The 25,015-nt window shown below is 44.8% G+C and overlaps 1 protein-coding gene across 5 annotated transcripts in view; it reads right to left on the bottom strand.

The window, feature by feature from the left end:
- Positions 1-24,971, bottom strand: part of ATP6V1A (ATPase H+ transporting V1 subunit A) — a 37,551-nt gene extending 12,580 nt beyond the window's left edge. Inside the window, exons 1-10 of one of the 5 annotated variants that reach the window (XM_073310187.2) lie at positions 24,829-24,970; positions 23,470-23,555; positions 10,015-10,110; positions 8,831-8,959; positions 6,616-6,830; positions 5,656-5,793; positions 3,755-3,906; positions 2,783-2,945; positions 1,141-1,249; positions 92-214 (exon numbers count right to left, since the gene is read on the bottom strand). In XM_073310187.2, the coding sequence (XP_073166288.2) occupies positions 92-214; positions 1,141-1,249; positions 2,783-2,945; positions 3,755-3,906; positions 5,656-5,793; positions 6,616-6,830; positions 8,831-8,959; positions 10,015-10,096 (1,111 nt within the window). In that variant the 5' untranslated portion in view covers positions 10,097-10,110; positions 23,470-23,555; positions 24,829-24,970. The other 4 variants (XM_073310196.2, XM_073310162.2, XM_073310178.2 and 1 more) reach the window with 4 other exon arrangements.
- Positions 24,972-25,015: the final 44 nt, after the last annotated feature.

Genomic DNA, 25,015 nt, shown 5'->3' with positions numbered 1-25,015 from the left:
TGCAAGCACCATACAGAAACTAAGTCACGTGAAGGCTCAACATCTACAGGAAGGCTTCCCGTGGCTGGACACCAAGAAAAAGACTACTCACCAGCTGGCATTTCAGCTAAACGCCCTGAAATTTCCCTAAGGGCCTCAGCCCATCGGGAAGTGGAGTCAGCCATCATACTGACATTGTAGCCCATGTCCCGGAAATACTCAGACAGGGTGATTCCTAGAACAAAGAGAAGAGCACACTGCAGGTTACAGTTCAGACAAGTACTCTGGCTCATATGCCTTCCCTAGAAGGGCAGGAAGCCTGTTCAAGTATCACTGAATTACTCATTTAGATTTTGATGACAAGGGAGGCTGAAAGTTACTCCTTTTGGACTCCCAAGAGTTTCCTCACTGCTCTGGTCTCTTCTCCCTCTCTGCTCCTATTCTCTGAACACAGATTTGCTTCCCCCTTGGTGAGCCACGTGGACTGTGTCCCATTCTTCTCGTCCATGAGATTCAAGAGCTATGCCATCAGTTAACTTGTGCTTCTTTTGAAAGGCTGCCTCTGTGGTGGTGTAACAGAGAGGGAGGCTAACCTCGAAGTGTGGCTTTAAAACAGTCCTTTACAGTAGAGAAGGGGATTTAAAGCTAATGGGACGCATCCTTTGGTTTCCAAATGGCAGACTACAATAACTTTAAGGGAGGTCAGATTTTGTCTCAAATATTTAACAGCATTCAGTAAACAGCTTGTATTTTAAGATGAAGGGCATAACCCTCATCCCACCAATTTAATGGGGGAAGCTAGCAAAGTAAAGGGAGATAAAAAGGTGCATAGCTGTATTCCACAGTCAAGAAATCATAGACTCTCTCCAGAATGAGCTAAGCTTTACAGAGTTAATACCACACAACTACAGGATCAGAGCAGACAAAAAAAAAATCCACACTAGTGGCAAGGATTAAAATGGCAAATGTAATTCCTTGGCAGCCTATATCTAAGAGAAGATCAAACTACTACACAAAACCTATTGGATAAGGAAGGTTTAAAAAGATCAGTTTCTGAAACTAAGCAGAGCTAGTAAGCAGAGAATACATCGGTATCTGGATATACCGGAGGGCAAGGTGACACCTGTCCCGGGTAGCCTTTACTTCTCTTATAACTCTTACCAGTATAAATAGAGGCCTCTCTGGCAGCGACGGGCATGTTGGAGGTATTTGCTACTAGGGCTGTTCTCTTCATAATACTTTCTACCTTGCCATCAACTTCCATTGTGAGCTAAAAAGGCAAAAAAAAGCAGCACACGAATCTGTATAACCCTACAGAGATTATCCTCATACTCCTGTGCCAGAAAAAGCCCCAGTACAAGAGTATTTGCCCTCACAAGTGGTCTAACAACTAGAGCAGGGGATTGGACTCAGGGCTCGTGAGTTCTAGATGCTGTTCTACTACTGAGACCCCCAAGGGACTTGGGTAAATCCCTTAATTTACATGCCTTTGTTTGCCCACCGGTGAAAGGAAGAGGACAGATTTACTAGAGGTAAAGCTTGTTCAGGTAATTGGATCAATACCACTTAGAACAGATATAAATGCTTTCACCTTCAAAATGGTGTACGAACAATTGTACTTTGGAACCTCTGTGGACAATATGTAGATAGGGAAACAGACAGAAAAGGTAAATGACTTTCTAGAGCAGGAGGTGGGATTAGAACTCACAGGCCCAGGCCTCACTCCTGTGCTCAGACCATGTCCTGTAAATATGCTAGATGAGCAGTATCGCTATATTATTGCTCTCTGGTTCTTACGTTTGCCATTTTGTTGGCTTATCTTAGTATTAGCAGTGTTACTGTTCAGTAAACTTGTGAGGGAAATGCAGAGTGTATTGTCTTTATGAATTTAATTACACACTCTTCCTCGGCCTCCCTGTGTGGCCAGAAAATAATTTACTTACACGTTTGTGCAATGTGTTCTGTAATTTCTAGAAGAAGCTAGCTCTCCCAGGAGGCACATCTGTCCTCCCTACTATTATATCCCCGTAAAGAACTGACTCAACTCTCCCAACGACAACTGAGGTGGATTATTTTTTGGGGGGAAGAGGGAAGAGCAGGGAACTGCACAGGTATTGCTTTGAAAACATAAGGCTATAGGAAGGAACCACAGTAGTCAAGTTAATAAACTGACGTGCAAAACATTCTTAATGCTACATTAGGGTTTAGATTTTAAAAAATAAATAAATTTATACACGAGTTTTCCATTCCATAAATGAGACCTACCATTAGGAAACAGAGACAGGGATTCCCTTTTCCCTTATAAAGAAAGAAGCACTGAAGAGCACATTGTCACATTGCCTGTATTATCTTGCAAGAACACCCCCTAGGATCGGATCTGCAGAGGTGCTGAGCACCTACATTCTCAGTTACTTCAACACTAGTATATACCATACAAAGGGGCAGAGTTCAAACAGCTTTTGGAAAGATTTTCTTCATGGGTGTAACTAAAACCTCAACATTTATGTAATTTTGCCTATTATTTTGGGTTTGTTTTAAAACAAACATTTATCCCAGTGTTAGTTCAAATGCTGTGTGAGAGCTCCCAAAACTGATGTCCTTCCCTGGATGGGCCAGTGACAGCTCTTACTATAGCAAAACATAGATTACCATGCCACAGGGTGTCTGGAGGGACATGAAACAAGGCCCACAACAGCTGAGGTCTGACAGTATCCAGTGGTTCAAAACCACCACCTCACCAAGACACACGCAACAGCTCTGTTCCCAGGAACATTTGGAAAGAATCCTTGCATCCCATACTGACCTCTGGGAAATCTCTGAGTACTTCAGACATCTCATTTCCTCGTTCTCCACAGCCTACGTAGATGATAACATCACTGTTGGAGTACTTGGAGAGAGACTGCGAGATCACAGTCTTTCCACAGCCAAAGGCCCCGGGGATAGCAGTAGTACCACCTTGTACACACCTGAGGAAAAGAGCCAGACTGGTTTATACTGAACTCAGACAGAGAAAAGCGATGTCCTGTTTGCATATTGTAGTAAGTTTTCTTCTCAGCCCTCTGAGGCTCTCACTTCACTTGCCTAAGACAACACATGGAGCCAGATTTACCCCATGTCATAAGTGCATGTGATATTTCAACAAGCCAGAACAAAGGGAACGAACAGGCTGTCCCTCTATGCCAACAGCACCTACCACTGTTCCCAGAGTAACTACCTAGTGCTGGGACAATGGCTGGAACAGGTTCAGTACAAAAATATGTTTCACGAATGGAGATGTCTGAGGAATGAGCACACTGAGAACATCCAACTTAGAAGCATCATTGAGAGATGAGACATTAGGCCAAAGTTGTCAAGCATAAATGCCTAAAGTTAGGCACTTAATCGATATGTAGGAACCTAAATAAGTGGTCTGTTTTCACAGGTGCCAAGCCTCTGAAGTCACTAGGAGTTGCATGTGCCTAACTTTAGGCTTCCAATTTGAAAAATGTAGGCCCTTGAACAAGCTGCTCTCTCAGTGATAAGACCTTCAACTCTATTTATATGTGGAGACTCCCCAGTTATAGTATTTACTAGGCCTGTTTTACATTTTCCTCCTCCTTTTGGTGCACAGTGAGATTTTGCTTTTGCCAGGGATTCCTCTGAAGTACTTGCATCACCATTTTTGGGATGTTGCTTTGGGGCACAGGAGATTTATGTATAATTTTCCAGCCCCCCTTAAAGGAATTCTTGTACAAAGATCGGAACCAAGCCCCGCAGAACCCCAGGTGATACTTACGGGAAGAGGGCATCAAGGACCCGTTGGCCAGTTAGCAATGGATGGTTGGCTGGTAACTTTTCAGTGACAGGACGGACTTGACGTACGGGCCAGACCTGGACCATAGTGAACTTCTCCTTCACACCTTCAAATTCCAGCTCCAAGACAACATCCTACCAGAAGGCAGCAGACACCCAGAGTAAGCAGACAGCTGGATGCGGGGGGAATGCGCGAGTTCTCATTCTCACAAGTCTATACAGAATCCCACCAGCAATCCACATCATTAATGACTAGGTATTTTTTAGAGCCATAGGCCTTCCAGACACCTCAGTGTACTACCCCAGCCTGGGGGAAGCCCACTTCCTAGATTTACCATGTCGGGGAAATTACTCCTGGAGGAATTCAGCACCAATGTGCGCATGGAGAATTTATGTTCCCCCACATATTTCTTTGTTTCCCAGCAGAAAAATGACTTTCTGATGGGGAAGCAAAGGGAAGCCACAAGAGCCGTCATGTGACCCTCCCCAGCAGTATGTTTCGGGTGCCCAGGGCAGCCAGCAGAGGGTAAATCACTGTGGGGCAGAGGGTGGGACTGGGGAAGACCCAGCTGGTGGCCATTACCCTGCACCAGACTCAGCTGCCAGTCCCGGCTGAGCAGGACGAGACTACTTCTCCTGCATGGCATCCGGGGCCATGTCAGACCAATCCCCAGATTTCTCCCCCAGCTGTAGGAAGCTCTGCAAATTCCCCTCCCCCACATGCTTCCTGTGCCCATTGCTCCTCAGCTGCAGGGGGAGGAATCACTGTACAGGGCGCTGCTCCTTCATCTGCCCAACCTCCATGCATCCAGACCCCCTCATACTCAGACCCTCCCACTGAGCCTCATCCCCCCACCCAGAACCCCCTGACAAGCCCCACTCCCCCTGCACCACCCTAATGAGCCACCTGCACCTGGATCCCCAACCCACTGAGCCCCACTCCCCCAGCATCTGAACCCCCCCTGCCAAGCTTTATCCCCCCCCCCCTGTCCTCCTGCTGAGTCCCAATCACCTTCACCTGGACCCCCCTGTAGAGTCCCATTACCATTGCACCTAGAAACAGTCCCCCCCGCCCCAAGCCCCTGTGCATCCAGATCCCCCCTGCACCTGGATCCCGCACTGAGCCACCTGCATCCAGATTGCCCCACACAGAACCCTCTCAAACCACACCTGGACCCCCCCGCACACTAAGCCCCGCCACACTTGGATCCTGCTTTGCTGAGCCTGTCTGCCCACACCTGGCATGGAGGGGCAGGGCACTGTGGTGTTTCTGTGGCTGCCCCAGTCCTTGCGCTGCGTCAGGGTTGGGTGCAGCCTCACTGCTGAGTTCATGTCTGGGGAAATTGGGGGGCCCCTGCACAGTGATCTCCCATCTCTGTGCAGCCAGTGGCCTGTGCTCCCCAATGCCATGCTGGAGGTTCCACATTTGACAAAATTTTGCAGAATTTTAAAATATTGTGCACAGAATTTTTAAATTTTTTGGCACACAATGCCCTCAGGAGTAGGAAATCAAGTGTAAGCATAAAGCCTCAGCTTCAAATAATCATGATGCACAGTAGCTAAAGAAAATGCCCTTGTTGATTCTGCATATACCCAGGACACAGCAGGACCACCCACAGTAGAGTAGCAAACATGGTGTATTTAAATGGCACTTGCTCACGCACATGAGCAAGGCTGAGTTTTCACCATACAGAGCAGCTTGATTTCACAAGGCATTAGGGTGATCACTGTTGGCAAGTTGGCAGCAGGTGACCTGCATCTCCAATACCCAGCTGCATATAATGCCCTTTGGTTGGTGCTGCAGGACACAGAAGGGGTGTACACAGTACACACCTTCTGGCAAAAGCGTGAAATGCATTAGCCAGCACCATCTGGAAAACTTACTGATGTGTCGTAGTTCCCTGGCAGAGCAATATATGTTACCGTACCCCTGTTCCGTGGGGGCAACATAATTTTGTGTTTGATAAGGGAGTTTTCATTCACCAATCCATAAATATCTCCCCCAGTGATGTGACTGCCAACCTAGGATCAGGAAAAGAAAGTACTCCTTTAATCATACAAATGAAAGGTTTAGGTTTAGAGAGAGAAGCACAAGGCTTTATAAAAATGGTCCTTAAATCTAGCACCCTGATTGTCTCCCATGTAAGGTACTGTAACAGCACAATAGCCTGTTTGCATCTTTTACTAGCACTGTGACAGCCCTGCTAGAAACGTGCCATCAGCCTACACAAGAACAGCAACCATTCTATGCAATGAGGCTTGCAAGGCTCAGGCAGCTGTGTGATTACAGACGAGTACTGGAGATTCCCTGGACTCCTTTCTACCCACCAGCCAGACTGACTTGTTGAGTACAGCAGAGGTGGAATGCATCAATTTGTAGGCAATGGAAAGTGAGGTACTAGAAGGCGGCAATCAGATCAAAGATTGCATGTTTCAGCAGCGAGGCCATCTTCAGGGTTGACAAAATCACTTGGCTAGAAGTATTCCATTTGCAGAGGTATACCACCCTCTCCCAGAAAGCAGATGCGTTAGAGAGCTATAGCTATCCTACTTGCTATGCCCAGCATGTTCCCATTAATTCTCTTTATTGTACTGTAAAGACATCCAGTTTAATAGGTACCAATGTATTTCCCAACAGTGCCACCTAGCATCACGTCAGTGGTACAGTGACCTGCTCTTTCATAGCCACTTTGCCTTAATCCACCAGTATGCCCATCCTCAAGCGCACTGGACTTCTGTTTCACAGACACAATGTATCTGAAAATGTGACAATTCATCACTGCACGTTCTTCCCCCACACTGCAATGTGCCTGGGGGATTTTTGGCAGCTTTGTCATAGCCTACCCGCAGGTTTTTGGAAGGTGAAAAGTCCCATTTGAGGTCTTTGCTCAGAGCTGACACGTTGACACCTCTGGGGATGTAGATACTTTGGGTCTGAGTGCTGATGTCTGTCAGAGGCCTCTGGATACCATCAAAAATGGCCCCCATAATGCCAGGGCCAAGTTCCACTGAGAGGGGTTTACCAGTCCGGAGTACAGGATCTCCTACAGACACACCAGCTAAAGAGGCCTGTTCAGGAAAAGCTCATCCATACATTTACCAAAAGACGCTTTATCTCACCAATTCAATTGCTCAGGTTGTGCAATGCACTGTATTGCAAAGGAGATAAGCATTCAGCCTCTATTCTCATACCTCGGGCTGGAATAATTAAGATTGACGTTTTCACTCTCCAGAGAGGAGACACTAAATATTTTCCCTTATGATCACTAGTCTCGAGCCACAAAATGGAAAAGTTTACTGGAAACTCACAACCATATTTAGAGATCCAAAGAGGACAGATAAAAGCTAGCTCATCTCTAAAGAGCCTCATGTGACTTACACCTCCTGAGGAGAGGATAAGAGAATGAGTCACAGGTGACAGTTGCCATTTAATATGCTGTAGGAAGGTGCTCACATACCATGGTGATGAGGGCTGTATAAGGGCTCTTCCCATGTGAAATTAACCTGTGGAGTCAGTCGGCAAGAGGTCTATTCTCCATTTAAGCCCTCAAAATAGAACTTCAGCCAGACTTCATGGCCCACATAGTACTTTTGCACAGAGATGGAAACATTGTGGCAGACTCCAAGTTTAATGACTCCCTCCCTGATAGTCTCCCTCCTTCTTCAACATCATTATCTATTACCATCATCACCACTACTAGATGGTACATTTTTGTAGCAAGCAAGTTTGGATCAATAGAATGGATTTCCCAAGGATACATGTGTAATATGCTCATGTTTAGCAGCGAAATCTGAATCCACCCAAAGGATGAATCCTTCCCAATTTTAAAGCTGTATTAGGATATTTTAATAGTACACACTTTTTGAAACCAAAGCAAAAACCACCCCCAAAAACTGAATTTGCTTGGTAGCGCTGGTATTTGATGTTTGTATTTGTCAATGAACAAATACAGTCCAGTTACCAAGTTCAAGTGTAACTGATGTTAGACATTAAATTAGGACTGAGGTTCAAGGAGGTGTGATAGAAATTTCCTTCTATATCCTCGAAAAACTTTACTGGGCTTATAAGTAACCGCTTTAGGGGGGAGATGTAATGTGAGGTGTGGGAGTTCAAAGGACTATGCTGAGAAAGGCAGGAATGAACTTTTGGGACTTCAAATGTGAAGTAGATTTCCGGGGAAATATCTAGAGAGAGGTTTATGCGAATTCCCCACCTCCAGTCATACAAAATTCCAGCCTTTTGACGCTGTATCTGAGGACAGGATGACATTCTGCTGATTACCTGTTCTGGGAGGTTGGCGATCGAAGGCCTGAGCTATAAAAGAAACAGGCTGATCTGTCCAGTCTGCGTTCTGGTTCTCCGTCTGAGATAGTTATGAACTTGTAATGATGGAGAAAGTCCAGTTGCGGTTTTGAAAGACTGACTCCTACTAAAGCCCGAGGCTGGAGTTGGTGAACCTGGTGAGCTTTTTAGCATGCGTGTAGATTCTTTTATTATTTTTAATATGTTTTCTCTGTATTACTTTCACTTTTAGAATAAAGGTGCTGGTTTATGTAGAGCTGTATGGTAACTTGTAACTTCTGGCAATTTCTCTGTTCATAGCCTCTGGAAAGGAAGCAAAGCCCAGACACTGGCCTGTACAGGCAGCCTGGCTTGCTGGGAATATCACAGTGTAGGCAAGGAACTGTGCAGCCTGGAAATACTCTAGTTAGGAGGGAGTGAGACACAGGTCTCTGTCCAAGAGAAATGATGGCTGAGGAACCGGTAGCCTAGAGTGGGTGCCCTGCACGGGCCAGAAAGTAAATACAGGTGCAGTTGCCTTGAACTGGAACAATAGGTACTGGGTATATTATGCAAGTCTTATACAAGCAGATGTGTACTTTGAAGACTGTCATTACCAGGGTTGTGCAATTATAGCAGTGTAAGGGATAAGGAACAGAGATGGCTTCTGTGATCTGGTCCCACTGAGGTTTGTTTATTTGCTCTACTGTACTCATCATCCTACCTGTTAGGATTACTTAGTTTGACAGGCCTTAAAGACACCAATGAGAAGGATACAGGTTTCTTCATACACCTGGATAGTGGCCATATCACCCTCCAGCCGGATAATTTCTCCCACCAGTTCACAGTGGCCAACTCGTACCAACTCGTACATAGCTGCACCTGCCATGTTGCAGGCAGTGACCACTGAAAAAGAAAAACACCTGGGTGAAACCATTTCACATCTTGTCTGAAGAAGTCTGCTAACCCAGCAGAGAATGTAGAGTGCTGGAAAGCAGAGGCCTGGTACCCAGTCAGTCCATGTAAGCAGTAAGCCGGTCTGGGAGGCACAACTGCAGAGCTTAGAAACCAAAACAAAAAACTGTCCTGTGCTTATTATTCCTGCTCTGGGGCCTATGGCCAGGTACCATCATACCATAGTAGTCTATAGACAGCTGTAATTCATATCCAGGATATGCCCTGTACTCAGCACAAGATTAAGAAGGTTTAAGGTTCTAAATGACTATCCTCCCAAATCCCTCTATAAAGACACTCCTTCCCCAAAGCCCATCATGAGCACATTCGCCTCTGGGAAAAAGTAAAAAAAAACAAAACAAGACACCCCCACTACTCTGACATCAGACCATCTGGTGTATTGTCTATTTAACTTATGGAGTGTGCTGGGGCAGGGACTGTGCCATTTATTGTTACTATTTGTATTTGATAAGTTTGATTTTGCAGGAAAGTGACAGATGATTTTTAAACAGATCTTTAAAGTTGATAGAGCCTTTGCCACCTGATTAGAACTATTTTAAAGCAGATTATATTTTGGCCCTAAGCTACTTCACTATCCTAAATGACCAGAAACTAACTACAATAGTTTAGACACTGGCTTATGAATTAAACTGTTATGTTTAAGAGATTCCTAAAGTTGTCCCGCTTCCTTCAATACAATGCCCTCTAATACACAGGGTTTGACATACAGGAGGACATGCATCCACTGTGGCCGATGTATAATAAATAAAATACATAGTAACACCTTGCTGACATTTCCCATGCTGGTGGCTCCCAATTTAGTACACATGTGTAACGCAGCAGACAGTTCTTTGAGGGCTCTGTGCTAGGTAGAGTGGGGGGGAAACAATTAACCACTTAGAAAAGCTTCACTGTGCTTCCTCCAAGAGGATATAAAGGTCCATGAAACAGTTTTCATAATACAATGTTGAACCCACGTGGGCCATCCCCAACCAAGCAGCACCTACCAGGTCCTGAGACTCCATGGACGTAGCCAAACACGCTCTCCCTGTCTTCATCTCGGATTTTGGGTAGCTTGGAAAAGTTCATCTTGCCCAGTTTACCTGCCCAGTAAGAAGACAATCAACAGTTCGTTCTATACAGAGCAGGAAGAGACCTAACCCAGTGAGTAGCAGGCTCCCCTTTTCCAGTGCTTCCAATTAAAGCCCACTGCAGGAGTCTCAAAATTCATGTGGACTCATGCACCTTAACTCCCCCCTCCACCACTATGAATTCATAGCCAGCTATAGTCAAGAGTGGTTTGCTTGGTTTAATTCAGCAAGACATACTAGTATGAGCAAGCTTTATTACCAATAACATGGGGCCCTGTACTGACAGTGTCACAAAGAGCTTATTATGGAACTGCTTCCACCCTGATTTTAACAGCAGAAATCACTAAGTACAGCAAACTATGCTTTGAATGTATTATTTTAAGCTCAAAGTTCATCTCCCACTCCCCTCCCCCTTGCTGAAAGGCTCACTTCAATCTGCAACATTTACTAGAATGATAAGTGATTTCACAACTTTCAAACCAGCATTTCTGAGCTGCGTAAGTACGGTATGCAGCCTAAAGTACCACTATGCCTGGAATTCCCCCAGTGCATTTTTATAGCACCACTTTTCAGCGTTTGTTATCTCTCTGTGACTGCTACAGCAAATGTACTCCTTCTACAAGTCAAGTGATGCCAACACCACAGCATCCAGCTGCTATATGCTCCCTTGTTAAACAGCTGTATAGATTCTGCAGGGCTAACAGGAGGCCTTATACTTACTAATTGGGAAAGACTTAAAAATAGATTTAGAGTTTAAAAACAAGGATTTGCAAAACAGCTCCTCATTGACTGGCCACAAACAGACTGTAGATGCACGTTCTTCCTGTAGTAACTGGCCGTAGGGCTGCACTGCGCTTTAGGTGCAGATAACAGCCCTTTGCTTGGTGTGTGTTACCTTGGAAACTCCCCACAATGTTACTGATCTAAGTGGGCATCACTTGCTACTCGTATGTTAATTCACTCCTAGAACAAATCAAAATAAAGTGTTGGGAAAAGCCCTGGAGACTGGCTGCTCTGTGTATCCACAGGGCAGATCAGATACAGCCAACAGCAGTTCATCCCCACCATCAAACCAACCCTGGAGAACTGAGTTCAGGCTCACAGCGCACCCTATGCCCAGTGTCTCTGTTGAAACAGTTAACAAGGGGGTTTATCATGGCTTGAAAAACTTGCCCCATAAACCGACTACCCCTTGTGAAAGATGCATGTGCTGCTAATCCATCTGCACATACACATCGCCTATCCCACCCGCCTTGCAGGGTTCCTCTTCCCAGTCTGCTCTCTAGGGATAGTAGGGAGAAGGCTGCTGCTCTCCAGGGCACATAGGGCTCAGTCTCTCAGTTCTTCCATTGTACATGGGCCCTCTGCTCTTCCCTAGCCCCACTCAGCCAGAATTCCTACTCACCCTGAGCAAGCAGGTTTTTTCAAGCCCAAGTGCTCACTCATGGTAGTGGTTTGTGTGATGTGGATACCCATTTATTCATTTCTCTAGCCACCAAAGAGATGATCATGACTCAGTCCCTACCAACTTGAATGGGAACTGGTAACCTAGAGATCAAAGACTGGGTGTTCCATTTCTAGTTCCTAGAGCTACCTAGTCCTTCTGGGCACAAAGTGTCCTGTGACCGTGCAGGACCTCAGGAACAGAGTGGAGTCCTCAGCACTGTGAAACTAGACTGTGTAGCTTAGCATTAGAAGCCAATTTCAAAAAGTTTGTTGAGAATTCCGTCAGCTATTTGACAACTCCAAGAGGGTGTCGTGACCAAAAGGCCACCTGAAGCTCAGGAGTCGCAGGCAAGGGAATCGGTGCAGCAGTGGCTCCAGCAGCGTTATTCCACATGCCCCACTGAACAAGCAGCAAGACTTAGAATTCCACCCAGAACGTGTACGCCAAGAGATCATTCACAGATGGATGCTCCAGAGCCATTAACACCACGGCAGGGTTAGTTCCTACCTACACAATCCTTAAAAAGGTGAAGCAAAGACTAATCTACATTCTGATGGGACTGAACCATGAGAGGTAAAAAGTTGCTCCTCCTCATCCATACTCCCACCTAGCTTAACAGAGGCATACAAGGGACTTGATCAGGTCACACCATTCTAGGTCAGTTCCTTCTGGAGCTCAAACACAAACTGTTCAGATCAGGAAGGTCAGCTGTGAGCCAAAGCCAGTGAGGTTATTTGAAAGGGTTTAACTCCTCTTCAGTCAGATTTTTTGAAGAGCTCACAGCAGGCGGCAAAAGCAATCATTCCAAGGACAGACAAGCACATGCATTTAGACCTGCAGCAAAAACACCCTACCTAGATCTTGTCCATCTTTCATCCAGACGGTCAATCTCCTCCACTTCTCTAGCATTCCCATTCCCCACTTGCTTCCCTGTACTTTGTCCAGAAGGCTACCAAAGTAATTTTCCTCACCCACCACTCTCTCCAGGTGGAATGTTTTGGAATCATTCCATTAGACTGCCCTTGACCCAACCATTTCAAGCTCCTCATCCTGACCTTTAAGGATATGCCTACACTGCAGCTGGGAGGTACAACTCGCACATGCACACCTCCAACTAGCATGCTAAAATAGTAGTGGGGACATTGTGGCACAGGCAGTGGCTCAGGCTAGCCACCTGAGCTCAGACCCATGGGGTGGATGGGCTTGAATTTGGGTGACTAGTCCAAATGGCTGCCCATGCTGCACTGACCACACTGCTATTTTTGACATGCTGACATAGCATGAGTCTATCTGGGCTGGGAATCACACCTCCCAGCTGCAGTGTAGGCATGCCCAATGTCTGCACAGCACTGCTCTGGCCTACACCTCTCCAAAACCAACATCCACTGCTAAGGTTTCCACTGCCCTGGCAACGAAACCTGCTTCAGCACTCCCTTCGGATCCTTCTCCCACATGGTCAGAGCAGCCTCCACATCCTGCTGCACCAAGCCATGAGCCCCAGAAGCACTGACACCTTTCTCAAGAGGTTATGATCCTTGAAATACTGAACACTATTCAGAAACCACTGTTCTGCATCTCCCCCACTGAGATACCTGGTAGCTAGTGCTCAGGTTGGTTCTGCAGGTTTTCATCTTAGCCTGTATGGTCAACTCCTTCGGGGGCAAGACTGTCACTATATTCTGTACTGTGCCCCCCCACACTGGTGGAACTCATCCATGTGCTATAGGAGGCTGCTATCTGCCAGCCAGCATTGCACTATGAGCACAGATCGTGATTGTGTTTAGTATTTAACCACCACCACACTACTGACCTTCATCAGCCAAGACCACCTTAATATGTTAACAGAGCTGGACACAAGGATTTTACTAAATTCTTTTAGTCCCTTAAGAGGATTCCCCCAGCCCCTGAGGTTAAACATTACACACAGTTCACTTTTCCTTGGTTACCCGCAGCGTGAGCAGAGCAGTTACATAGAATGTAACAGACTAACAAGCATTACTGACCAGTTTTGTTTTTTTAATAAAAAGCTGAAAAAACCTGATTTTAAAGATCCTTTCAGAGTGGCCTTCTAGAGAGAAGATGAATGTATTCTGTCCAAAACCCTGCAGTAATAGCAGACCTCAGAACACAACCAGATTCAGACTTAGCTGGTTGAAAGCTATGCAAGTACACCACGAATCTAACTAGTCATTTTATAATGGAAATCCATAAGTAACAGACAGAAAAGCCCCAAATCCAGTAGTTTTCTACCTAGATTCCCCCCAATAAAATCATTTGACTGCAGAGAAGACCCCCAAAAAGTGAAAGATTTTCTGCTGCCAGTGTAAGAAAGCACCCAATATTCTCTGTCATGATTACTATCTTTTGCCTTTTAAATTTGATATGCGATCATTGATGGAGAGACGTTCAATTCCATTCAAAGTTTGAGCCCCATATCCTTGGACGAAAATTGGTTTAGGAATTAAGACCCTGGTGAGATGATCATAAAGTGCCTTTTTCTAGCAGGAAGCAAATGACTCTCGATTTATCATACCATAAATATCAAAGGATTTCTTACCTTGCTTTGTAAGGGAAAGGGGGAGGCAAAAAATCCACAGGCCAGATGAAGCAACCCAGATTTCAGCACTAAAGTAGCAGCACTTAGTAGCAAATGACTGTCCTTCCCAAAAGGCCCTCCAACCCCCTTACACAGAGGGATGCAAAAAGCCTGCTGCAGAGGGGGAAGAAATTCCAGGCACACAGCAAAGACACAGTCACCTGACTTGATGACTCATCAGTCTCTCCCCAACAGCACTGAGAATGCTGCAATAGCAAATCAAGCTGCTCCAGGCCCATCTGAGCTCTTGTTCCTAAATACAGCTTCACTGTATTAGCTGTCAGGAGGTAAAAGGAACATCATGGTTCGTAGCAAGTTCTTCCTGCAAAGGTCTCTAGGGGAAAAGCTAGTAAATTCAGCTTTGGAAATTAACATCCTTAAACAAAATCCTTAAAAGAAGCAGAATTTTCCTACACTTTCTACTAGCTGCTTAAGTCAGTCTATACAATCAGTTAATTCACTTTCAGATTTCATACATCAGTTTCAGTACCAAGTTCTATCTAGTTATTTCTTGGTGGTTTTACATAGCTACGCATGCACATCAAGCAGCACAGTAACTAGCCGAACGTGAGACGCAAATTCGAGCGCAGTTTTAAAGAATGACTGTTTCTTACTGCTCAGTCAACAGCAGCCTGTGAATGGAACACCGCTGCGACAGTGAAGAAACAGGGGAAAGAATCTGCAATACTACTTATGGCTTAAAATAGGGAATGAACTCATGGTAAGGTAAGGAATAAGTCCATATGGTGATTTAATGCTGTTAAAATTAAAAACCTTCTCTAGCTTAGCAAGCAGAAGAAGGGTATTAGCTATGAGGACCAATGTTCTTGGAGTAACAACTGCTAGAATTTGCTGTGGAAAATAGTTACATGACAACAGCGAGCTCTGCACTATATAAAAAGACAGGGGAAGATGTGAGCCCTGCCTCAAAGAGCCAGTAGGTCTTTGAAGAAGTCTCCTCCACCTTAAAATAGTTGCCTCAAAAACAAAAATAGGCACACAGTTACTATCCCTTCTCATTAGGACAATAGCATAGATGCTGCCACTCCACCGTGCGCATCGCATGGGACATGTATTTTTTAAAAAGGACATCTTAATTGTAATGTAGTGTAACTAAGTGTTAAGGATCTAGAAGACAGACACTTTTAGGTCCTGCAACTGACAATATTAAGAAGTGGGCCCCTTCTCCCACATCATTTGGTTCTGTGGATGAAGGGAAAGCAGTGGATGTATTGTTTCTTGACTTTAGCAAAGCTTTTGACACGGTCTCCCATAGTATTCTTGTCAGCAAGTTAAGGAAGTATGGGCTGGATGAATGCACTATAAGGTGGGTAGAAAGCTGGCTAGATTGTCGGGCTCAACGGGTAGTGATCAATGGCTCCATGTCTAGTTGGCAGCCGGTATCAAGTGGAGTGCCCCAAGGGTCGGTCCTGGGGCCGGTTTTATTCAATATCTTCATAAATAATCTGGAGGATGGTGTGGATTGCACTCTCAGCAAATTTGCTGATACTAAACTGGGAGGAGTGGTAGATACGCTGGAGGGGAGGGATAGGATACAGAAGGACCTAGACCAATTGGAAGATTGGGCCAAAAGGAATCTGATGAGGTTCAATAAGGATAAGTGCAGGGTCCTGCACTTAGGACGGAAGAACCCAATGCACAGCTACAGACTAGGGACCGAATGGCTAGGCAGCAGTTCTGCGGAAAAGGACCTAGGGGTGACAGTGGACGAGAAGCTGGATATGAGTCAGCAGTGTGCCCTTGTTGCCAAGAAGGCCAATGGCATTTTGGGATGTATAAGTAGGGGCATAGCAAGCAGATCGAGGGACGTGATCGTTCCCCTCTATTCGACATTGGTGAGGCCTCATCTGGAGTACTGTGTCCAGTTTTGGGCCCCACACTTCAAGAAGGATGTGGATAAATTGGAGAGAGTCCAGCGAAGGGCAACAAAAATGATTAGGGGACTGGAACACATGAGTTATGAGGAGAGGCTGAGGGAGCTGGGATTGTTTAGCCTGCAGAAGAGAAGAATGAGGGGGGATTTGATAGCTGCTTTCAACTACCTGAAAGGGGGTTCCAAAGAGGATGGCTCTAGACTGTTCTCAATGGTAGCAGATGACAGAACGAGGAGTAATGGTCTCAAGTTGCAGTGGGGGAGGTTTAGATTGGATATTAGGAAAAACTTTTTCACTAAGAGGATGGTGAAACACTGGAATGCGTTACCTAGGGAGGTGGTAGAATCTCCTTCCTTAGAGGTTTTTAAGGTCAGGCTTGACAAAGCCCTGGCTGGGATGATTTAACTGGGAATTGGTCCTGCTTTGAGCAGGGGGTTGGACTAGATGACCTTCTAGGGTCCCTTCCAACCCTGATATTCTATGATTCGCATTTCATCAGAGAAGTGTTTTCCTTTTCTTCTCATTCACTGACAGTTAGGGTTGCCAACCCCCAGGATTGTCCTGGAGATTAATCTTGAATTAACGATTATGTCATGTGATCAGACCTCCAGGAATACACCCAACCAAAATTGGCAACCCTACTGACCGTGTATTGTGGTCGGGCTCTCAACACTGGAGGGGCGGGAATGTTTTCAAATTTCACAGAAACTTGCTTTCATAAGTACTATTCCTATGTAGGGCACAGAAATGTTGACGAGCCCTGTATTGAAGGCCTCTCAGTAGATGATGTGGCTTTAAGGGAAGTTGTCACATGAGCATGGTTTATGGTAGTGTAATGTTTGAAAGCAGAAGCCCAGTCTCAATGCAACACTCTTTCCCCCCCCCACCCCAAAATGCAGAATTTTGCACTGAAAGACAGTCACTGGACTGTGAGCAAGTTTCAGCTCAGCTGCCCAGTGCATTGTAAGTTTTTCACATGCACAATGAGACTTTTTTTTAGTCAATTGCCAATTACTTCATTTCAAAGCCAGACCGATTTCATGTTGCAGAGGCTTTGAGAACCAGTCACTAGAAGCAGCACTGGAGGGTAAAAACAGAATTATTTTTAATCTGAAGGAGGCAAAGTTTTTTCCCTTCCTGCTTGTTTTTTCTTCAAAAATATCAAGAATGTGAAGTCTTGTTATTCTTTCATTTGAGAACTTCTTGGCTGACTTAGAAGAGTTGCCTGGGAGCAGTCTCAGCCCTTAATTAAAAGGTGCAATGGTGTTGAATCAGAGAGATCATTCCTCCCAACCGTTTGTCAGTAATTTGCATTTAATAATTGTATAAAAACTGTTTTTAAAAATAGCTTCGTCTGTTAGATTTCACTTCCTTACTACTTGAGATTTCATAACTCAAAGGAGGTCTGCAGACATCCATAGAGTTTCAGGGTGGCAAAGACAATGCGAAGTACAAATAGTCACGGCAAAAAAAAAAAAAAAAAAAATTCTGCACTAGGACCACTGTTACAGATATTAATTATCTCGAAATGGGGCAAACAGTGAAGCTACGTGTGACAAAACTATTTCAGTTAGTCAAAACCAGAGAAAAATTAACTTCAGAGAGATTTAAACAAGGTAGGTCAATAGGCAACATGATAGCAGGTGAAATTAAGTGTTTACAAATGCAAAGTAATCCACATTGAAGGGAATTATCTGAACTACTCAGACTTCTTACATGGTTATTAACTGTATTAACTCAGGAAAAAGACCAGGGCATTATTGTACAGAGTTCAGTGTGCAGCATGAGTCAAAAGAGTAAATATACTGGATTTCATAACAGAGTAGAGAACACAGAAATTATGATGCCACTATATAAACCAACAGTATACCCTCACCTGGAATACTGTACCAGTTCCGGTCACCACAGCTCAAAGGGCACAACAAAATTACAGGGGTTTCAGGAACGGGCAACAAGAGTAATTAGCAGCCTGCAAAAACTTTCATGAAAAGATATTTAAAAGATTGGGGCTACATACCTTAAAGAGAAGATAAGAAAAGATGTGATACAATAAATGGTATAGGTAAGGTAAATTGGGAACTTCTAACAACTATGTCTCATAATACAAAAGCAAAGGGACATTCAAAGAAACTGAAAGTGGCAAATTCAAATTGTGGAATTCATTGCCACAAGATATTACTAGGCTGAGAGTTTAAATGTCTAATTCTTGCTTGAGTTCTAAACATACAAACTTACGGCTTTTAAAAAAAAAAGTTTTTGCAAGGCCATTGTGATAGAAGACAACAATATCCTAGACAAACCTTACTAAGTTTCATACCATTGGGGTTTATTGAACATAAAAACAGCCATACTGGGTCAGACCAAAGGTCGATCTAACCCAGTATCCTGTCTGTCAGTGGTCAATGCCAGGTGCTTTAGAGGGAATGAACAGAACAGGCAATCAAGTGATCCATCCCCTGTTGCCCATTCCCACCTTCTGGCAAACAGAGGCTAGGGCTGCTATATTTTGTATTTGTATTCAAAATACAAATGTTTGAGTACTATTGTGGGATTCTATAGAACTTCTTTAGGAGGAAACTGGGATTAATGCATCCTCTAGGAGATATTAGGAACTTCAAAGGACCTTTGGGAGATAATACACTGGACCCTTGCTAGAACGTGTGTCTATATAATGTGAATTCGGACATAACGTGGTCGCAGCCATGGATCCCAAATTTAAGTACTGTACAGTATACTCAAAAAAACTGTTGACGCAATAAATCGACCGCTGAGTGCTCTGTCGACTCTAGTACTCCACCAGAACGAGGAGCGCAAGCACAGTCAATGGGAGAGCGTCAGCTATTCATGTAGTTGAAGTTGCGCATCTTTGATCGACCTCGTGTGGTAGTGTAGACAAGCCCTAAGACGATTGCTGTAGGCCCAGAACACCATACAAATGTAATGTAATAAAAATTTACAGGTACAGTATTTATGTTTAGAAAAGTCAAAAATGGCAGGCAAAAGGCAGGCTTACTTGGTGCAGGACAAATTGGACGCTATCGAACAACTTAGAAATGGTGAAACCCAGGCAAAGATTAGCCGTGATATTGGCATTAACAAGTCCACCTTTTGTGGATGGCTAAAGAATGCTGACAAGCTCGGAACTTGCATTCATAACCTGGATGAAGAGCATGGCCTTCAAAGAAAACGAGCCCATTTAGCAAATGATGCCGATCTTGATTCTGCAGTGTACACATGGTTTGTGCAAGAACAGCAGAAAGGCATTCCGATCTCTGGTCTGCTTATAGCCATGCAATTCGACCTGGAACTTAATGGCGAATTCAGCAATTTTAAGGTGAGTTCAGGTTGGCTAAGGTGATTTCAGAAATGACACGGAATCTCTAAGATTGCAGTTTCGGGAGAAAAACGCTCTGCTGATGCAGACGCCAAGCAATCATACCCTGCAAAGCTGAGGGAAATTTTACATGCAGAGAGTTACTCGGAGGAACAGGTTTACAATGCAGACAAAACAGGAATTATAAAATGTTACCCGATAAAACCCTGCCTGTCAGAACAGATGAATGTAAGAAAGAATATAAACAGGCAAAAAGTCACCTTACTTTATTGTTTTGTGTGAATGCAAAATGCAAGCATAAATTAAAACCATTATGCATTGGAAAGTCTCGCATGCCTTGGTGCTGTCATCACGTAAATGTGAACTGCCTGCCATTTTCATACAAGAACTCCAAAAATTCCTGGATGAGAGATTTCTGAACAATGACTCTTCACCGAATTTGTCCCTTCTGTGCAAAAGCCTTTGAGGGCAAACTGCTTAGAAGAAAAGGCCGTTCTTTTGCTAGACAACTGTCCAGTGCATCCTCTGGCCTAAAGACTCAGAACCCATGATGGTAAAATATGGGTTGAATACTTACCTAAAAACCCGACTTTCAAAAATCCAGCCGCTTGATCAAGGTGTTATCGCCATTTTTAAGCGGCACTATTAATGAAACTTGGTACGACAAATGATAGAAAGCGAGTTGTCTGTCACTGATTTTCTGAAGAAGTTGATTATAAAAAAGACTTTTTACATTGTCAGCAATGCCTGGAATTTATTATGCGCCGAAACAATAAACCGCTGTTGGATGGTGGGACGGAGAGTGTCATTTGGCCACCCGCTCCTGGAAGAAAATGAAGAAAGCAGATCACAGTCTGACAAGGAATTCGACTTAGAGGAATTTACAGAAGAGGAAGTTGGAAGAACAGACATGGAGTGGATATAGGAGCTGTGCCAGCAACTGCCCGGGCTCAGGGTAACTGTTCCGCCACAAATTATCGAGTCCTGGATAAGAGGCGACAATGAAGCAGAAGAATTTTATCCCGTTGCTGAAAGTCTAATGGATGACCAAATTCTTCAGGCAGTATGACCAAACAACATTCCAGAAGCTGAAGAATTGGCCTTAGTCATGGAAGAGGAGGAAGATGAAGTGGACATCGTTCCAATGTCAACTGCGACCGTAGCTGGCTTAGAGACCGTTTTGAGATGCAAGACGTTGAGCCTATAAAAATTATGCAGCTACGTAGTCTTTTGCAGTTTGCTAAGCGGAAGCGGCACAGCAGCAAGAAGCAAAAGCAACTCACTGACTAAGAAAAACTAGACTATTTTATTGTAATGTCTACTTTAAATCTCTAATAAAGCAACACTTTTCGTTGTTTATTGTTTCCTTCAAGTCGGAGTTTATTTTCTAGGGTTTTCTATACTTTATGGATGTGACAATTACTGTATACAGTAATTTCATTTTAACACGGTCCCCACTATAACGCAGTACTAGGCATGGATCCCAAATCCCACATTCTAGCGAGGGTCTGGTGTACATGTGAAGTGGATTTCCTAAGAAATACTAAGGCAGAGGAGAATGCAAATGCCCCACCTGGAATCCACTTTTTTGAAGTTGCACTTTGAGCAGAGACCCATTGTCTGGCTGATTACCTATTCAGGGTCTCTTCAAAGAGCCAAACTGGATACATGAGTGACACAAAGGATAAACCCAAGTGCGAGCCAAAAGACTATTCCTGCCGTAGTCCACGTTGCAGGTGGGGTGATCACTGCTAAGCTTTTTTGGTATGTGTGTGAGGGTTCTTTAATTGTTTTAAAATGTTTTCTTTGCATTCCTTTAAACTTAAGAATAAAACATGCTTGCTTAGAAAGAACTGCGTGGCAATTTATACTGTGGCAACTACACTGTGTACTTTCTCTAAAGAGAGGTCAAAAGAAGCCTGTGTAGGCAGCCTGTCTTTTGCTGGGGATTTCACAGTATCATCAAGGGACCATGCAATGTGGAAATCTCTCAGAGAGAAGAGAGATAATTGACTCCACCCAAGAGAGGCAACAGCTGGGGAGCCAGAAACCTAGAGTGGGTGCCCTTGCTGGACCACTGAGGGGGAACCCAGGTGCAGTTGCCCTGAAGAAATCAAAGTGGTATTAGACATTTAAACAAATACAAAGTTACAATTTAAAAAAAGTTTAAGGATATAAGCCCTTACACCTTAGGACATTTTTAACAACCGGGAGTTAGGACGCCCAAGGGCAGGATATACCATTTTTGCCTCTATTACAGCGCGGCTCTTCTGAGGCAGTTGGTATGAGCCACTGTTAGACATGATATTGGACTAAAAGTCCACTGCTCTGATTCAGCAGGTCAGTTCCTTATTTTCTACTTTCTAAAAGAAAAAAAAAAAAAAGAAAAAAGTTTCAGGCCTTGTGTTTTCACTATGAAGAAACAAAAATAATGCAGATAAGGCCAATTTTCCTTCCTTGGTAGATCACCTTTAAGTCCAGTGCACACATAGTGCCGGATCACCTCTAGGAAAAGAGGACCAAGAAGTTCTGGATCCACTATTTCCCTGGAATACAACATTAGGAGTTGACGGCTGTACCACAAAGGAAGAGGACTGTTCTGTTTTCCTCTATTCTACCCCTCTGAAGTAGACACTTCTCAAAACACACAGTGAGTAAGGGTGAAACACACAGGCATGATATTCCAGCTCAGTCCACTGTCTGGGTTTTCTTGATGCTGTTTCCCTCCAATAGGTCATGTGGACTTGACTGCTCAGGAAAAAAAAAGTCAGCAATATTTTCAAGTCGAAAGAAAATTTTGGAGTCATGTTGAAGGGAAAAAAATCTATTTTTGTTCTTCCCCTCCAACAGAAGCTCACACCTAACATGGTCAATGCAATCCCTTTGCTACTTTAAAGATGGATCTTTACCTTCCACCCAAAGAGACAGACTCTTCATAGACTTCTGGCCTTAGTCTTACTTCCTGTCTAACAGAGCTCATAGGATTTTCCTTATATTGTTTCCTGCTTCAAGTCCAGTAGCTGTACTTGAACTACAGCATATCTGTTTGAAAAAACATTTATTTTGGTAAATTGTTCCAATGGTTAATTACCCTCACTGTTAAAATCTGACACCTTATTTCCACTCTGAATTTGTCTAGCTGCAACTTCTCCCCATTGCATTTTGTTATTTGTCAACTAAAGAGCCCCCTATTATCAAAAATCTGTTCCCCTTGTAGGTACATATACACTGATCAAATCATCCCCTGAATCTTCTCTTTGATAAGATAAGGTAAGATAAATAGATTGAGTTTCTTACGTCTTCTCGCTATACAGCATAGTTTCCAATCTTTTGGACATTCTTGTAGCCCTTCTCTGAACCCTCTAAAATTTATCAACATCTTTCTTGATTTGTGGACACTAGAACTGGACACTATTCCAGCAGTGGTTGCACCAGTGCCAAGCAGAAGTAATATAACCTTCCTACTCTATATTTTCCCATTTAGACATCCAAGCATCAAATTAGGCCTTTGACCAGTGTCGTACTGGTAGCTAACATTCAGCTGATTATCCACCATTATTCCTAAAGTCCGTTTCCCCCGCACATAATCCCTGCTTCCCAAGATAGTCCCCGATCCTGTAAGAATGGCCTACGGTCTTTGTTCCCAGATTTATGACCTTACATCTGGCCATATTGAAACATAGTGTTTGTCTTCCCCCAGCTTACCAAGAGGTAATACCAGTGACCTGTTCTCTTGATTATTTACCACTCCCCCAATCTTTTGTCATCCGTAAATTTTAATCACTATTCATTTTTATCTCTAATAAAAAAACAAAAAGTTTTCTTAGCCCTATGCTATATCTGATCCCTGTGGGACATCCACCTGATTCTCCATTTACAATTACATGTTGAGACCCATCAGTTAATCAGTTTTTAACCCATTTAATGTGTGCCATGTTGATTTTGTTTTGCTATAGTTTGTTAATCAAGATGTCATGCAGTACCAAGTCAAATGCCTTACATAAGTCTATCACATCAACACTACCACCTTTATTAAACTTGTATTCTCAAAAATAATATCAAGATCTATTTTTGATAAATCCATGCAGATTGGCATTACTTATCCTCCTTTATTAGTTGAGTCCTCTATCAGAGATTCCATTATTTCATCTGAGATCCATCTCAGGCTGACAGGCCTATCTGTGCCTGTGCAAGCAAAAGGAGCAAGAGAAGAACACTTAATGAAAATTAATAAGAGCCTTAGATGTGGTGTCAGAGTTCTAAAAGAAGTCAGGGCTTGGTCTACACATGGAGCTCTTCAGGAACCAGTCCACATGTGGAGACACTTATTCCAGAATAAGACAGTCTAAAGCTGCAGGGGCTAAGAAAATTAGAGAACCACTCTTATGATCTCATACCACCAGATTATGCTAAGTGTAGTGGGGACACTGGATAGGGAGCCATACAGTGACTCTCCCTATGGGACTGAGTCACCTTATCAGATGATCTACAGTGGCTTCAAACAACAACGTTCAACGCCAACAGAAACATCCACATCCCCTTCCCTTAGTTAAGAACAGTGTCTGGATGAGGTAAGTACAAGAGATTGGAAAGGGGAGACTATAAAGAGATACTTCAGATCAACTATCAAAGTAGTTGGAAGCATACAGCCAGTGTAGCTCTAGATTAAAGAGATTCAAGAGCCGTTTCACGTTCTCTTACTCTCCCATTGCTGAAATGAAAGTTCTCTGGGGCCTTCGAAATTGCGGCGCTAATTCCTTCACGGGGGACCCACTCAATAGCAGGATCAGCCCGCACAGCAGCATTTACAGGCGTTACTTGTGCAACGCCAGACACCGCAATGGAGCCGCTGCTAAACGCTGCCACCTTCCAGCCTCAGGTTAGCCGCCCCCCCCCCCGCCGCCCCCTTGTTCTGCATTTCAGGGGGGCGGTTTCGTTGCTTTTTTGTTTGCCAGGCTTGGCCCCCGGACCGCAGCAACAGGGGCGCGTCTTCATTCGGCCAGTAACCGGCAGGGTGCCCAGGCCGCCGGGTCACGCGTCAGCCCCGCAGCCCGGCTTCCCCCACCCCCGTAAACACGGACCGGCCTCAGCTCCCGCGGCGCCAGCCGCCCCCAGGCCGGCAACGCGCGCGACCCCCCCTCCCCCGCCCCCGGCAGCGCCTCCCCCCCCCCCCGCCGCGAGTCGCAGCAGGGGCCCACAGGCCGCCAGAGCGACGCGCCCCGGACGCCGCAGCCAGAGCGGCGCAACGGGCCCGGGTACGTCACCACGGCCCTGCGCCCCCCGGCCCGAGCAGCATGGCCCGGCGGCGTCACGGGCGCGCGCGCGGGGGTGAGGTTGAAGAGCCCCCCGCGCGCTCGGCCGGCCTCGCCCACCCCCGGCTCGGCGCTTCCCACATCTGCCAGGTGACGACGTCTCGCGGCCGGGCGGGGGGGGGGGAGGGGATGGGGGAGAGTCTCACCTGGGGCGGGCGCAGCCGAACCACTTCTTTTTCCCTTCACTTCAATGGCAGGCAGCGGCGATCAGCTGCTCATTCGCTCATAGGGCGCATGCTCCGAGTCACGAGCGTAGTCCCTGACCCGCCGGAAGTGAGGGAATCGGGAGACCTTCTAGTTTAAGGCTGGGGGTGTTTCTTTTAAATGACAGGT

Source organism: Lepidochelys kempii, chromosome 1 (assembly GCF_965140285.1).
Source record: "Lepidochelys kempii isolate rLepKem1 chromosome 1, rLepKem1.hap1, whole genome shotgun sequence".
NCBI lineage: Eukaryota > Metazoa > Chordata > Testudines > Cheloniidae > Lepidochelys > Lepidochelys kempii.
Note: the sequence above shows the minus strand (reverse complement) of the source record. Positions and strands in the feature narration are given on the sequence as shown.